Source organism: Mauremys mutica, chromosome 21 (assembly GCF_020497125.1).
Source record: "Mauremys mutica isolate MM-2020 ecotype Southern chromosome 21, ASM2049712v1, whole genome shotgun sequence".
Taxonomy (NCBI): Eukaryota; Metazoa; Chordata; order Testudines; family Geoemydidae; genus Mauremys; species Mauremys mutica.
This window is the reverse complement of record NC_059092.1, coordinates 16,359,058-16,375,107: the sequence shown is the minus strand read 5'-3', so window position 1 is coordinate 16,375,107 and position 16,050 is coordinate 16,359,058. Positions and strand designations below refer to the sequence as shown.

General features: G+C 48.8%; 1 protein-coding gene across 4 annotated transcripts in view; it reads right to left on the bottom strand.

Annotated features, from left to right (window-relative positions):
• Nucleotides 1-13,398, bottom strand: part of RCC2 (regulator of chromosome condensation 2) — a 35,448-nt gene extending 22,050 nt beyond the window's left edge. Inside the window, exons 1-4 of one of the 4 annotated variants that reach the window (XM_044996135.1) lie at nucleotides 13,266-13,398; nucleotides 12,868-13,062; nucleotides 11,581-11,912; nucleotides 3,724-3,817 (exon numbers count right to left, since the gene is read on the bottom strand). In XM_044996135.1, the coding sequence (XP_044852070.1) occupies nucleotides 3,724-3,817; nucleotides 11,581-11,904 (418 nt within the window). In that variant the 5' untranslated portion in view covers nucleotides 11,905-11,912; nucleotides 12,868-13,062; nucleotides 13,266-13,398. Of the gene's footprint in view, nucleotides 1-3,723; nucleotides 3,818-11,580; nucleotides 11,913-12,361; nucleotides 12,483-12,530; nucleotides 12,608-12,867; nucleotides 13,063-13,265 lie in introns of those variants that run through there. The other 3 variants (XM_044996136.1, XM_044996138.1, XM_044996137.1) reach the window with 3 other exon arrangements.
• Between the last annotated feature and the right edge of the window lie 2,652 nt (nucleotides 13,399-16,050).

The following is a 16,050-nucleotide window of genomic DNA, read 5'->3' as shown; positions in this document are numbered from 1 at the left end:
GCGGAGTTCTCATGGTTTGGCAAGCCATTGTTGGAAAGTCACCCACAGGGCTCTCCACGCCGTCAGCATCACTGAACAGCCGCAGGATCTACCTCAGGGGTGGGCAAACTTCTTGGCCTGAGGGCCACATCGGGGTTCCAAAACTGTATGGAGGACTGGGTAGGGAAGGCTGTGCCTCCCCAAACAGCCTGGCCCCCACCCCTTACCTGCCCCCTCCCACTTCCTGCCCCCCTCAGAATCCCTGACCCATCCAACCCCCCACCCCTGCTCCTTGTCCCCTGACTGCCCACTCGCAGGACCCCACCCCCTATCCAACTCCCCCCGCTCCCTGTCCCCTGACTGTCCCAACCCTATCCACACCCCCGCCCCGTCCCCCGGACAACCACACCTATCCAACCCCCACATTACCTGTCCCCTGACCGCCCCCACCCAGAACCTCTGCCCCATCCAACCACCCCCTGCTCCCTGTCCCCCGACTGCCCCCCAGGACCCTCTGCCCCTTATCCAACCCCCCTGCTCCCCGGCCCCTTACCATGCTGCTCAGAGCAGCAGGACGGTCCTGCAGGCCGAATGTGGCCCACTGGCCATAGTCTGCCCACCTCTGATCTAGCTATTCTGGGGCACTTTATGGCTCCTGTTATCACAGTATCTGAGTGCATCCCAATCTTTAATGCATGTATGCTCACAACCCCACCCCGCACACGAGGAAGGGCAGGGCTTTTATCCCCATTGTACAGACACAGAACTGAGCCCCGGAGAGATTAAGTGACTTGTCTAAGGTGTCACAGGAAGTCTGTGGCACAGCAGGGACTCAAACCCAGGTCCCTCAAGTCCTAGGCTAGTGCTCTAAACACTGCACCACCCCTCTCTGGTGGCTGTCTTCAGCACAAGGTTCAGAAACGCTAACGAATTACAGATTTTAAAAAATCCACACATTTCCTAATTTTCCAGAGCAAGAAATGCTTTTTACTTTGAACGTTTAGACCGCTGGGCTGAACACACCGGGTGCAGTTTGCCTTTAGGAGAGAGGCCAAACAAAAGAGCACACTGCGTCTGAGACAAGGAGGCAGCCTCCTGATAACAGACAGGCTGCGAGTTCTCAAGGTCAGCGGAGAAGGTGTCTCCTGTGATACTGAGGACCCAATTGCACAAGTCTTTAAAGAGAGTATTTCAGTGAATGCCTGGTCTGATATTCAGAAGCGCTAAACAACTCTGGAAACCAGGCCATCGGTACATAGATTGGACCCTGGCGTTGTCTTTCATAGAAAGTGTGGCCTCTTCCACATATCTACAAGGTTACATAATTAAGTCTAAACATTTTATAATTAAGGAAAGCACACATTCCCCTCCACCCACCCCCAGCCCGGCAATTTTTTGTTACATTTTAGCAAACAAGTTTTCCCCCAGATGGTCAAATCAGGGTAAGTCCTCAGCCACCGTTTCTTCGTCTAATCACCTTGCTGTTGTTGCATTCCTATCATTTCACGCCTAAAACAACTCTAAGTACCAGACATGTTTTAAGCGCTTGTTCATCACTAGTTCTTCTTTCCTAAGGCGTGCCAATAAGTGAGACACACGGCTACATGCTGGCAACATTCAGAGGCTGTTAAAAATCAAATGGCGTTTCACAAATAAGTGGCCCCGGATCGGCTATGCTGCAAATACAGACACCGAGAATTCAATAACTTCACATGAAGAAGCCTCACAGGAGCCCTCTAAGTCACCTAACCACAATAACAGAGAGCTGCCCAGCAAAGCACTGACGTCGGAGATTTGGCTTCAAATGGCTCTCGGGCTAGATACTGATAATGGACACGAATTTTTGAAGTCAACAGGAGCGCCTGTACAAGAGACAGTGATCCCAGTATCCAATAGTACAGTGGTTCTTAACCTGGGGTGCACAAACCCCGTGGGGGTGCGAGATGCCCTTTCTGGGGGTGCGAGACAGGCCAGATTTTTTTAGAAGGTAAATCATTGAAAACACAAATTAAGCACAGGCACGTAAGCACAACTACTTTGTTTCATCAAACCTATGGATTTATTAACATTATACATTTTTTAACAATTACTGTAATATACAAACATTCTCTCCCTTTCATTCTGTAGTTATGCTATATCTAGGTTTAAAGAACTGACCTACCTCAATGATTTTTTATATGGGAGGTGGGGGGGCAGGAACATATTTTGAGAACCAGAGGGGTGCAGGCTGTGGTAAAGGTTAAGAACCGCTGCAATAGTAGGATCAGGCCTTGCAGCTGGCTGAGAATAGGTACATTGCACAGACCGGAGAAAGGGGAAGCAAACCCGTCTGTGAATAGTTGGCACTGATGCACCACTCAGACAGGCCCCGCTGCCCCACTCACTCCTCGACCGGCCCTTGCTCAGAACTTTTAGGACTTCAAAAGTTTCCACTCAGCATTGCCCCACGTGCTGCCATGGAAGGGAACGTGCATTAAAGCAGGGCTGTGTTCCAGGAGCTTTGTCCTACCTTTCTAACAAGCGCCGAAGTGAAAGCTGTTCGGCATCCATGAAATAGTCTAGGTTGTCTAAGTTCCCTGTAAACTGTGCGGCCGTGCAGCAGCCTATTTAGCGCCATGCAAGTGCTCAGGGAACCCGCTCGGGGACCTGCTGCGGCCAGGGGAGAGACGCGCCTCCTCCAGCCCCAAGCTAGCCCAGCCTCCACCTTGCCACAGCTGGGGCACCTCTCCCCCAGGCGCGGCCGGCCCAGCCCTCCCCCAGGTGCGACCTGGACCTGCTGGGGCCGGGGGAGGAGCACCTATCCTGAGGCCCCAGAGCTGCTGGGGGGAATCCTCTCTCTCTGTCGTAGCCCTAGAGCACCCTCCTGCACCCCAAACCCCTCACCCCTGGCCCCACCCCAGAGCCTGCACCCCAACCCTCTGCCCCAGCCTCGAGCCCCATCCCATATTCCGAACCCCTCGGCCCCACCCCCACCACATCACAATTACCTCCACATTGGTGCACATAACAAAATTCATTCCACGCATGGATGGGAAAAATTAGAGGGAACACCATAGGCCGCCATCCTCAGATACCACAGATGTTAAGCTATGGCCATTGTGTCTCCGGCAGAGATGCTTGTTAAGAGTCCGCATGGTTGAGCTTGTTGAAAAAATCGGACCAGGAGATCTCCAAGGAAGGGATGCTGGCGGCACGCTTCCCTCTGAGCTGGCACTGAACAAATACCCACAGCATGGTACAATGCGGGAATATACTGCTCATGGCGCCCCCTTTCAGATGAGACAACATTGTGATGACGTCTACTGCTGGTGATTAATGAGCTCATTGCACTCCGACAGTTTGGCGGTAGGCAGATTCTAGCTTGGACAATGCCTTTCTGCAAACCACAATTCTCACGGACACTGGCTTGGTATTTTAATTCCTTTGCAGGTCATCTGGCTATCCTAAGAATGTCAGTTTTAAGACTGCAGTTTCCTCCTTTCAGAGGGCTTAGTCCTGACTATGGAAAAGATTTTCAGAGCGTGACTGTTTTGGTATGGGGATGGTAGAAAAGGAGACAAGCAACAGACATCAGGCTGGTCCCCTAAAGGGTATGTCTACACTGCAATCAGGAGGCAACCCTGAAGATCAAAGCCAGCTCAGCTATGCTCACACCTCCTGACTGCAGTGCAGACATATCATTAACACTGTCATTTTAGCCACAACGGGTCACTCGGACGCATCAATTGTTTTCGCTTCTCCTACCTTGCTGCTTCGGCACTTCCTTCCGGCCAATCAGGTCCCAGTTGGTTGCTCCAAATATCAGAAGCTGCCCCTTGCACTTGGACCCTTCGAGTTTCTGCCAGGTGTAAAGAGAAACAATCAGCTCAGCACACAGGAAAGGGAAATAGGAACTGCAACTGTTCTGCAATTACCTCGGCATACAGGGAGAGGCCGCGGCATGAAACTGAACAGTTTGTTAGTATCGCTACTGTTCATTTAGATGCTCCTGGCAACCGCAGAGTGTTTTATTGCATGCACTATCATTGCACCACAATTATACCTATTGTTTATTTTAGACTGATTTTTCTTTTTCAAAATCTGGTGAAGATTAGTACCAAACGCACTGCAGCAACTAATGATCAGTACAGATATTTGCAGGTTACATTCATAGTACTGAGAAAGGATAAACTCCAATAAAACTGGCCTATAGTTTAAAAAAAAAAAAAAAAAGGAAAAACTAAAACTGGATGCCCATTAGAAAGGTCATGGCTAGAGACATTAGGATACAGCAGATGTAACACCCTGTACTGTACATATTAGCTCCTTAAGGCTGAAGATTTCAGTTGTTCAAAGAGTTGAGTCAAATACACCATGCACAGGATTCAAACCTTCATTCGGGACCTTTTCCCTTCACCCCCACTTTATTCTGGCAGCCCACTGCACTTTAGCCCTTATTCGCCCAAAGCGAGGCCTACTACTGTGACCATCATCCTATTAGTCAAGATGGGACACCCTTCAGAGCCCACCGCCATCTCATCCCCATTCCGAGGCACCACCGCACAGCACTCCTGCTGTCAGGAACACTGTTCGCACCCCACAGCACTTCCTGGCGGCCCCAAAAGGCAAGAAAGCAGGCTTTCTAGCCAGATCACTTATTCTGAACCAGTCGGCAACTCGAGGACCAACTGAGTGTTCTCAGAGCCTCATGTTCCTTGGGGAACAGAGACTCTCCAGCCTTAAAAATCTGACCCTTTACAGCTGACATTGCATAGCCAGATTCAAAGCTGTGGGCCTGATTTTCTCAAGCACGGGGCCTACATGTCTCCAGCTGCAGCCTGTAGAAGAGGAGAGTACTCAGCACCTCTGAAAAATCCAGCCCTTTCTGCACCGAATGTGCACACAGCTCAGAAAACAAAAGCCAGCATCATCCATCCTGCAATGCTGTCCATGGGCCGCTCACAAAGGCAAATGAATCCCCCACTCCACAGGGCTGAACTTACCCATGTTAAGAAGGTTTAAAAAAATAAGTGTGGGAACAAGAATTCTAGAGCTTAAATTTAAGTGACTGGTTGGGATTTTCAAAGGAGCTAAGCAGCAAAGAATCCTGTGGCACCTTATAGACTAACAGACGTATTGGAGCATGAGCTTTCGTGGGTGACCCACGTCGTCGGATGCATGTATTCACCCACGAAAGCTCATGTTCCAATACGTCTGTTAATCTATAAGATACCACAGGACTCTTTGCTGCTTTTACAGATCCAGACTAACAGCTCCCAGCTACCCCTCTGATAAAGGAGCGAAGGTATTTCGACACCTAACCAGCCTTGAAATACAATAGGAGCTCCTTAAGGCTCCTTTGAACAATCCAGCCATTATGTTTGCAATCACCGATAATATAAAACCGCAGAAGAAGCCACTCTGACCTCTGGTTGGCAACTTACAAACTAAAATAGCAGGGCACACAAGAGAACGCTTCAAATGATGGCCTCTGACTTTTACAAGGCTGGGGAAATCATGTTTCCATTTGGTTTTGCTCCCAAGTACACAGCTAAAAGCCAACATTACAGCATAAGTTATGTTACAAACAGCTGGTAGGGGAGGGAGAGTTCAGTTTACACAGACACAGGTGAAAAGGAAGAGAAACAGCACAAGAATCTGACAAGAAGGCCACCTAAACTCCATTTAAATTATGTAAAGATCTTTATCAGAGAGCTTAGAAACACAAGCCTTTCAAATGCTCTGACTATTTCAGATCACACCGTTGTCTTTTCCCCCTTTTCCTTTAACTGATAGGCCATGAATTTTAGTTCTGCAGAAGGGACTCCAGAGCCTAAGCTTCCTGGATACATGTTACATCAAAACATCTGTCTTAAGAAACAGGAACTGCTTCCTGAGGCAAACCCCTCCGTAGGTTAAACGGACTTTACTCCTACAACTTCCTGGTCTGCCTAACGGATCAGGAAATAGAGAAAAGGAGAAAAATGTGTTTTCTAGCAGCTGCTTCCCATAGGACGTCCACTCAAATCAATTGAGTATTTGATGCTCTACCACATCTGGGAACGATGGAGATACGGGATGGTACTGAACGACACGAGTTCAATCCTTGAGGGGGCCACTTAGGGATCTGGGGCAAAATCAGTACTTAGTCCTCCTAGTGAAGGCAGGGGGCTGGACTTGATGACCTTTCAGGGTCCCTTCCAGTTCTATGAGATAGGGTATATCTCCATATATTTATTTATTCAGATACCAAGATATTCTGCTCCATCACACAGTCAGAATCTAGACACTGTTACCAAGCAGCAGCTTGATTGCAGATACTTTAGAAGTAGGGCAACAGGAATCATGCTAATAAAAGAGTTATTTTAAATGCAATATCCTGCAGTAATTACAGATGCTTCTCACAGCTGATACATTGGCTTCGGAAACTGGACACGTTTTCAGAGTTAACTGTCATCTTTATTAATAAAGTTGGGATTAATAATATTTGGTCTGGATTTTTTTTTTCTTTTGCGAGGACAGGCATGATGACAAGATGCTGCACAATAGTTATGGGAAGAATACATCAATGCAGCAAAAACAGGCTAAGGCTATTCAACCCATCGGAAGTGGAGTCAAATTTCCCTGGAGGGAAGCTGCCAAGCCCAGAACGTTCAGTATTGTCCAGGTTAAAAGACCATACCAAAGATTTACTTAGCAATAAAAGAAGTCTTCCGTGTACGCTAACCTAAGCCCACTCTTTGGATCTTTGCTGCCTACTTAGATCCTTAGCCACGTAATTTGTGCTAAGACGGATGTGATGGAAAGGGGAAAAAAATATGAACCTTCTTCAATCAGCAAAATGGGATTTCCAGGGTAAAACTACTTTGGAATAGTATCTTAAGGGAAAAAAGATGTTTGAAAGGCTGATGTTCAACCTTTTAACAGCCTCATTTGAGAGGTTGCATCTTTCAGACAAGGAAAGGGCATTAAAGGTACTTGTCCATTAGCGAGTGTATTATTGCAATCAGCTACAAAACAGGACAAGTAAATAAATCTGGGATGAATCCACGAACCCCCTGAATGCACAAGTTACACTACAGCGCTGTGTGATCTCACGGCAGCATTAAGCTTGCATCCCCACTAAATGACCAACTTCACTTGCTTGATCAGAGCAAAGGGGCTGTTACAACACATTCCGTCAGCTCAGGCAAAGATCACAGACTTACACGTGCGTGCAACAGCAAAGCTTAGACCTTATTGGCAAAGCAGGCTGAAGGTGTTTGTAGGATGGGTCCCTCCCTTTCCAAGGCTCCTAACATACAAGACAAGAAGTGGCCAAGCCATGACAACGCAGAAGCAACTTCTACTTCAAAAGGAATGAGCAAAACATTTTCCATAGCTTGTTTGTAAGTACAACCATTCCCCGTTGCTGACTTACTTCCCCACAAGTCAAACACTGAAAGCGGGCTCTACTCACAAGATCCAAACAAGTTAGAGCATGGCTACCACGGGGAAAATCAAAGACCCAACGGTCAAGGTTGGCCTTTGCATCATGGCATCTGCGGAGACTTTAGGCCAAATTTTCAGAGAAGTTGAGCACCTGCAGATCGAAAGCCCCGTTTTCCTGCATGTTTGGAAGTTTAAATAGATGCCTCATGACAACCCAAAGGCTTAGACCGGAGGCAGTTTTGAATATTCTTCTGAAGTTTTGTCTTTGGAGGTTTAAAATAGTCTGCACTGTACTAACCTTTCACTCTGGCACGTGCTTCTGTTCTATGTGAAAAACTACTAGACCAACAAATACTTTAAACACTTCCACGCTTAACTGGTCAGTAGAAGGGAAGCAAACAAAACCCAGCCCGACTGTTCATGGCGTCGCCGACACTTCTGCTATTACCGACGTCTTTAACGTTGTAGCCGGCACCAGCCTCCTGCCCGGATGTCAGTCCAGAACATGGGACCCTTCCCCGTCCCTCATAAAAATGAAAATGCAACATCATAAAGATGCCAAACGCAGTTGCCGAAGCAACGTTACCAAGTCAGTCATGTGTTTAAGATTTTGCTTACTGAACAGCCTCATGGGAGACATGCTGTTTCTAGCAAGATCCCAGGGGTAAGGAAGATTCTGTTTATAACTGCAAACAAAAATTTACAGTAACTAAAGTAGAAGCTGCCAAGATGTTTTTGTAACAAGCCTAAGTAACCACATTAACATTATTCAAATTACTCTCCATTTTGATGCGCCAATCCCCTTTCCCCTTGTCTTTCTCTCTCTTTTTTTTAGTCTTAAGTCTCAGTCATGCATCTGGGTCAGCACAGGTGGATTCTTACGCTCATAGCTTTCAATGGAGCTGCACGTGGGCACAAGGGTCCACCCACATAGTTCAGATTGTAAAAACTGGAGCTTATATTGTAAACTCTTGGGGGCAGGGACTGCATCTTATTTATTCTGTGCCAAGCAAACTCTGGCTGCTCTATAAAACTGATCACTATAACGCAGGCCACTCAGCCTAATCCACGCAGCATGGAGGAGTCGTGACTTCAGTGGTTTTTCACATGCTGTTTCTTGTGAGAGAAGATTACAAAAGTTTCTTAAGATCAGTCCTCGCTTCAGCAGAACAGCTCAGCTTATTCCAAATGCTTGGGGGGTTGCAAGTCAGGAGCTTTCCAATTAGTCAGATCCTTTTAATTAGGGATCCACAACAGCTCTGTGCACTTTCCAGCTCCCTGCCTCTCTCCTGGCAAACAGATCTGCCCCAGACAAAAGAAAAAAAAAGAGAAGCGTGGCTGGCAACAATGCTAATCAAGTTCTCTGCTGCCTCGGCCCCATTATACAAGCAGGGCTTCCCCACCTGCTGGTGAGACAGGAGGGGGAAGGGAGAGAACACACCGGGCATGCGCAACAACCTCTCTCCGGCTTCTGCCTTTACAAGGGAGTCGGGCTTCCCTTGCATCCTGGGGAGGGGAAACACCACGAGCACGCACATGCGCAGTGCCTGCCTGACCCCCTGCTACAGCTGCAGGGCTTCTCCCACGTCCTGGGGAGATGGGAGGGAAAGAAAAGGGTTGGGAGCAACTGGGCATGTGCACTGCCCGCCTCCTCTCCTTCCCCCACCCCCCAGATTAATTTGCCACTGCCAGAGACAAGGCGGGAACCTCAAAATGCTTAACAGTGTCTCTCTCCAAACAACAGAGCATCCCCTGGAGTGTCTAATGCAGCCCCCAACCCCACATATTCCCAGAGAGAGAGGCCAATACCAGACAGGGAGCACGGGTGGGATCTTCCCTGGTACGCATCTGTCACTGGATCAGCTTCGGTGGGTGAGAGAGACAAGCCTTCCAGCTCCACCCGTCTATGGAGCCCCAAAGCTTGTCTCTGTCACCCACTGAAGTTGGTCCAACAACAGATATGAACTCACCCCACCTTGTCTCACAGCCTGGGTCCAACAAGGCTACAGAACTGCAGATAAGTGTAGCATTATGTTTTCTCTCCGGCTGAAGAATTGGGGCTTCCAATGCCAGTACATTTCTTTCAGGAAGCTGGGCTCCTCTACTGGCATCCCAACAAGAGAGGGACTGTCTTTCAAATAAAGATCATGATTTCTCCTTCGTGATAAAAGCAGCGCCTCTCGCTCTCTGACATCAATGTCTGCCTGCACATAGAATAAACAGATCACGTACCCCACTTCCCAGCAAAGCACATTCACTCACATGATAGTAAAACTAAGGGGTTGGGAGCGGGGGGGAGGGGGGAGAGTTCTATTAGTGACCAAGAGAAGTTTGACATTGAAATCCTTCCTATGGAACATTTGAGGGGACCTATTTTTCTTCCATTGGTCTGGGGAATATCCAGATTTCCCTCCCGTCCACCCAAAAAGGACTTCCCTTTCCCCAAATAAAGAAGGAAGCAAGCAAAACGTGGGTGCTCAAAAAATCCCAGCTAACTTTTTTCACAGTGTGTGAGCTCCCCTCTCGCCCCACTTTTCTTTTAGGAAAGAGAAGGCCCCCCACCCCCCCAAAAAGTGAGCTCCTTTGAGTCAGGAAGGGGCCTAATCTCGGTCACTAACGAGGGATCCATTTTCAGGGCAGGTTTGAACTTCTGTCCTCAAATCCAAAGTAGCCATAACAAGGGAGGGCTCATGTTCAAAGGCAGGTTGGCTTGGTCTCTCCTCTACCATTGGGAAAGAGGAGTTTGCTTATGTGCTTTCAAGAGGTACACAGCTTCCCCACATCATTCAAATTCTCCCTGCAAGTTACCCCATCCAAAAGGCAAGTACCCCTACATTCCCAGGAAGAGTGCCAACCCCTGGACTGACCCACATGAGGTGGGAAGACGGGTGCTTACACCACAGGGGCTAAAATTCCCCATGGGGGGAGGAGGAGAGAAAAATCAAGCCAAGAGGGAGAGAAAATGTTTGATAAATATCAAGAATAACTGCAAGGAGGAGATAGTTAAAAGACTTTTGGTGTGGGTTAAAGGGACTGGGTTGGAGGAAATCTTCACCTTGTGTGATTAAATGGATTTAACCTATGGATCGTTCATTTTTTAAAAAGCATTAAATAATCACACAACCTCCCCCCCCCCAGCTGGGTCAATTTTAAGAAAAGCCGCTATTTATATATTTCCCCTTCACAAAAACTAAGAGGGGAGTGACAAGAGGGGCTTATCCCGCAGCAGTTCACATACTGCCCACACTTGGTTTTGAGGGTGGGGTAGAATAACCAGATGTCCTAATTTTATAGGGAGAGCACCAATATTTGGGGCTTTTTCTTATATGGGTGCCTATACACCCCCCCCATCCCGGTTTTTCACATTTTCTATCTGGTTACCCTACGGTGGGGACAAGTAGGGGGTCCACCTAGCCCCAACTAGGTGATGGGGGGGGGAGGAGAAGGGGACCCATAACCCCCCCCCCCCCCGGCTCAGAAAGATGAGAACCGTCATCTCTTCTCCCCCTGGTTACTAGGGGGTGGTGGCTCCCATCCCTCACCCCTGGGCTTTGACATATATGGGGTGGGCCTCTAGGCCTTGACCTATGGGGCAGTAGGGGCTCCCATCCCGCATCCCTGGGCCTTGACCTATCGGGTGAGGGGACTCCCATCCCTCACCCTTGGGCATTGACTTATGGGGCAGTGGGGACTGCCCTCAGTCACCCCAGGGCCTTGATCTATGGGGCAAGGGGGGCTCCCACCGCCCGGGGTCTTGACTTATGGGGTGAGGGGGCTCCCAGGCCTTGACCTATGGGGCAGGGGGCTCCCACCCCCCGGGGCCTTGACCTATGGGGTGAGGGGACTCCCATCCCTCACCCCTGGGCGTTGACCTGTGGGGCAGTGGGGACTGCCCTCAGTCACCCCAGGGCCTTGACCTACGGGGCAAGGGGCTCCCACCCCCCAGGGTCTTGAATTATGAGGCGAGGGGGCTCCCATCCCTCACCCCTGGGCATTGACCTATGGGGCAGGGGGCTCCCACCCCTCGGGGTCTTGACCTATGGGGCAAGGGGGCTCCAGGCCTTGACCTATGGGGCGAGGGGGGCTCCCACCCCCCGGGGTCTTGACTTATGGGGCGAGGGGGGCTCCCACCCCCCGGGGTCTTGACCTATGGGGCGAGGGGGGCTCCCACCCCCCGGGCCCGTCTCTCACGATCCGCTCCTTGCTGTGCTCGGGCTCGCTGATGATCACGGCCTGGCCTCCCGCTCGGCCGCCGCCCGGCCCGGGCCTGGCCGCCCTCTTGCCGCCGGGGGTCCCGTCCAGCTCGGCCGCCGCCAGCAGCAGCTCCCGGGGCCCGTCCTCATCGCTGCTGCCGCCGCCGCTGCTGCTGCCCTCGCCGCCGCCGGCCCCGCGCTCCGGCCGGCCCCGCTTCCTCGGCCCGGGGCCCGGCCGCTTCCTGCCGGCCGAGCGGGCCGTCCCGTTGCCGGAGCTGGCCTCCCACACGGGCCCCGCCGCCGCCGCCTTCCTCCGGGGCATCTCGCCGGCTGGGCAGAGAGGGACAAACACACAGCGGCGGTCAGGGGCCCCGGTCCGGGCCCCGCCGCAGCGCCAGGGCCCCCGGGGCGGCGGAGCTACAGCCTGCCGGGGACAGTGGGGGGCCGCCCCCCACCCCACATCCCCGGGGAGATACAGCCCTGAAATGCACCCTCGAGCAACAGCAACCCCCCTAACAAGGCACAAGAGCCCCCCCCCCGCCTCGTGCAGGGAAACTGCCCCCCGCATGCACTAAAATCGCACAGAAAAATCCCCCCCCCCGTCCTAGATGGATTAAAATTTGCCACCTTGAAAACAAAAACGTGCATGGAAATAGCACACCCCGGCCAAAGTTTAGGGGGTAAATGTGTCTCTCCTCCCCCCTACAGCATTCAAACTGGCCCACAGACAAGATGTAAGAGGGGAGAAAAACACTCCCTCTCCCCCCGTGAAAATTTACAATCTACCCCCCGAGAGAAGGGGGCGATGAGCTCCAGCGATAGTTTTACACCTTGGCAAACAAAAAAACCCCTAAAACAAATGGGGACCCCCCCCCAAATATCCAGGCCGGCTCCAAAAAGTATAGGTGAGAGTTATCGACCCTCAGCCGGAATCACTATCATACTTACAAAGCGCTTTAAAGTCTATTAAAAGTACAATTTACCCCCACTTTGTCTCTCCCCTCGAAGCACCCGCAACGCGTGTGTCGGGGGGGGGGGATTTCCCCTCACCTGCTGCTGCTTTTGTCTTTTAACTCCCCTCCCCCTCATTTAAAAAAAATTAAAGTAAATTATATCCCCCCCCCCCCCGCTCAGAAATGACACAAAATCCGATTCATGTCTCCATCCTAGAGGGTTCAGAGCTTTATCTTCTATGAGCCGGATCCGTTCCCAGGCCTTTTCAAGAAAAGAATAAAAAACACACAAAAAGATGCGCTCCCCCCCCCCAAATAAAATCCATAAACACCTGTTCGGGGAGTTCGGTTTGTTGTTCCAAATCCAGGAAAAAACAACTTTAATTTCTCCAACTCTTTCCAGCAGTTTTTTATTTTGATTTTTTTGCCCGGGTAGCTCTGCCGGTTTATTTCGGATTCAGGTTAGGAATTTTTCCAGCTCTCCTCTTCTAGATTTTCCTCCAGCGTCCCTTTTTCTTTTGCTCTGCCTTTAAAAAAAAAAATTGAACAATGGGATCTCTGTCTGTCTCCGATTAAACCACGTGGATCCGCCTTCCTTCCCTTTTTTTATTCATTCAACCCCAACCCCCCTCCTCCTAGGGTTTTTTTTTATCCGCTTCCCCCCCACTACCTTTAAAAAAAAACTTTCTCCTCCTCTCAAAGAGATCAGTATCGAATTCCAAAACTCTACCTGGTTGGGATGAAGAGTGCAACAAAAAGGAAGAAAGAATTCAAAGGCTTTAATTAATTTTGTTTTGTTTCCTGGTAAAGAAAAGGGTTCCCCCCCCCCCAGTGCCCACCCACCAGATGCACTTAAAATGTAAATATGAGCCGCCAGAACAAATGCTACAATACAAAACAGAAACACATGTATGCACAAGAAAAAGGAAAGAGCTGTGAAAGAAGGAGGCAGGCAAAGTCCAGCTTTGAGAACAGCTCCATCTTTAGGAAAGGATGACTGGGGGGGGGGGTGTTAATGCAATTAATATGGGGCGGGGGGTGGGGGGGAGCAGTTCTTCCCCTTGCTACAATGCTACATTGAAATCCTCCTGCATGAATTAAGGCTAATGGGAAAAGTGCCTATTATTATTATTATTATTTATTTGTATTCCAGTACTGTCAATGGACCCAAACTGAAATTAGGGCCCTGTTCTGCTAATAGGTGCTATAGATCAGGGGGTTGGCAACCTTTCATTTATTCCCTCTGATTTAAGGTTTCGCGTGCCAGTAATACATTTTAACATTTTTAGAAGGTCTCCTTCTATAAGTCTATAATATATAACTAAGCTATTGGTGTATGTAAAGTAAATAAGGTTTTTAAAATTATTAGAAGCTTCATTTAAAATTAAATTAAAATGCAGAGACCCCAGCAGCATGAGTGCCACTGAAAATCAGCTCGTGTGCTGCCTTCGGCACGTGTCCCATAGGTTGCCTACCCCTGCTATAGATACATATATGCATTGTGGATAGTTCTCTGAAAACATCTGCTCAATGTGCAGCACCAGTCAAAAAAGCCAACAGCGTGTTAGGAACCATTAGGAAAAGAGTAGATAATGAAACAGAAAAATATCCTAATGCCACTATATAAATCCATGGTACACCCACACCTTGAATATTGCAGGCAGTTCTGGTCGCCTCATCTCAAAAAAGATATATTAGAATTGGCGAAGGCGCTGAGAAGGGCAACAAAAATGATTTAGGGTCTGGAACGGCTTTCTTATTAGAGGAGAGATTAAAAAGACTGGGACTGTTCAGCTTGGAAAAGAGACGATTGAGGGGGGGATATGATAGAGGGCTGTAAAATCATGAATGATGTGGAGAAAGTAAATAAGGACGTGTTATTTACTTCTTCACATAGCACAAGAACCAGGGGTCACCCAATGAAATTAATAGGCAGCTGGTTGAAAACAAACAAAAGGAAGTGTTTCTTCACACAACGCACAGTCAACCTGTGGAAGTTGTTGCCAGGGGATGTTGTGAAGGACAAAACTATAACTGGGTTAAAAAAAGAATTAAATACATTCATGGAGAATAGGTCCATCGATGGCTATTAGCCAAAATGGTCAGGGACGCAACCCCATGCTCTGGATGTCCCTAACCTTTGACTGCCATAATCTGGGAGTGGACGACAGGGGATGGATTACTTGATGGTTGCCCTGTTCTGTTCATTCTCTCTGAAGCACCTGGCATTTGTCACTGTTGGAAGACAAGTATCAGGGGGTTGCTGTGTTAGTCTGTAGCCACAAAAACAACAAAGAGTCTAGGGGCACCTTAAAGACTAACAGATTTATTTGAGCTTAAGCTTTCATGGGTAAAAAAACTCACTTCTTCAGATGCATCTGTTGGAAGACAGGATACTGGGCTAGATGGACCCTTGGTCTGACCCAGATTGGCGTTTCATATGTTCAGTATTGTTGTAGCCATGTTGGTCCCAGGGTATTAGAGAGACAGGGTGGGTGAGGTGATACCTTTTATTGGACCAGCTTCTGTTGGTGGGAGAGACAAGCTTTCAAGCTTGCGGACATATAGTGAGAGAGAGTCCCTCACCTGAAGAGTTTTCAATCCTGCAATCTCTTTCCCCGAGACTATTCCTGTGCATAAAGTTAAGCACATGCTTAAGTGCTTTGCTGGATTGGGGCCAGAATGCTCAGCAGTTTACAGGATATGGGATAGAACTAAAGGAAATAATATCCCCATTCTACAGATTGGGGACTGAGGCAAAGAGAGATTAAATGAGTTGCTCAGAGTCATACAGGAAGGCTCTGGTGTATCCAAGAGCTGAACCCAGGTCTCTTGAGTCTCAGTCCAGGGCCTTAAATACAAGACTATTCACCTGGTCAATATTAGTTGTAATGGTCCATTATTTGTCTTTTCCTGCATTGAACGATGGATCATTACTTGTATCGAGTTTTCTGTAAACACCCAGCTTGGAAGAAGCGCCTTTCTGCTGTGAGGTGTATTTGAAATTGTAGTACCAGTCATGAGCATGGTATTTTATATACATAAATACATTCATAACCACAGTCTTTATACATATCTTTTAATGACCATCAAGTTCAGAACATTACAAGCTTTCATAAAATACCCCACTCTACATATTTTATGCACGATAACATTGTATACAACCAGCTGATTCAATTACTTACTCTTTCAGGTCTAGACTCCTCGTGTCTTTCCCTTGGGGTGTCTGGACCCTGGCTGGCACAGTCTGGAATTCAGCTAGAGAAAATATAATTACCCAAACTGGAATACATTAGGGCATTAGTGCTAACACCTTTACCCTGTAAAAAAGTGCCACTGAATCTTTAATGGTCAGGATCTGATTTTACCTGTCACCCAAAAGGCTGCCTCTACTGGCCCCTGGCTCCAGTATGGATCGTAGAGTGGCACGTTACTGGTTTAGAGGAAAGAAAGAATCACTGAATCACCACTCCACTATCACCTCCTGATGCACATGGAGTTTTCAGAGAAGCCTC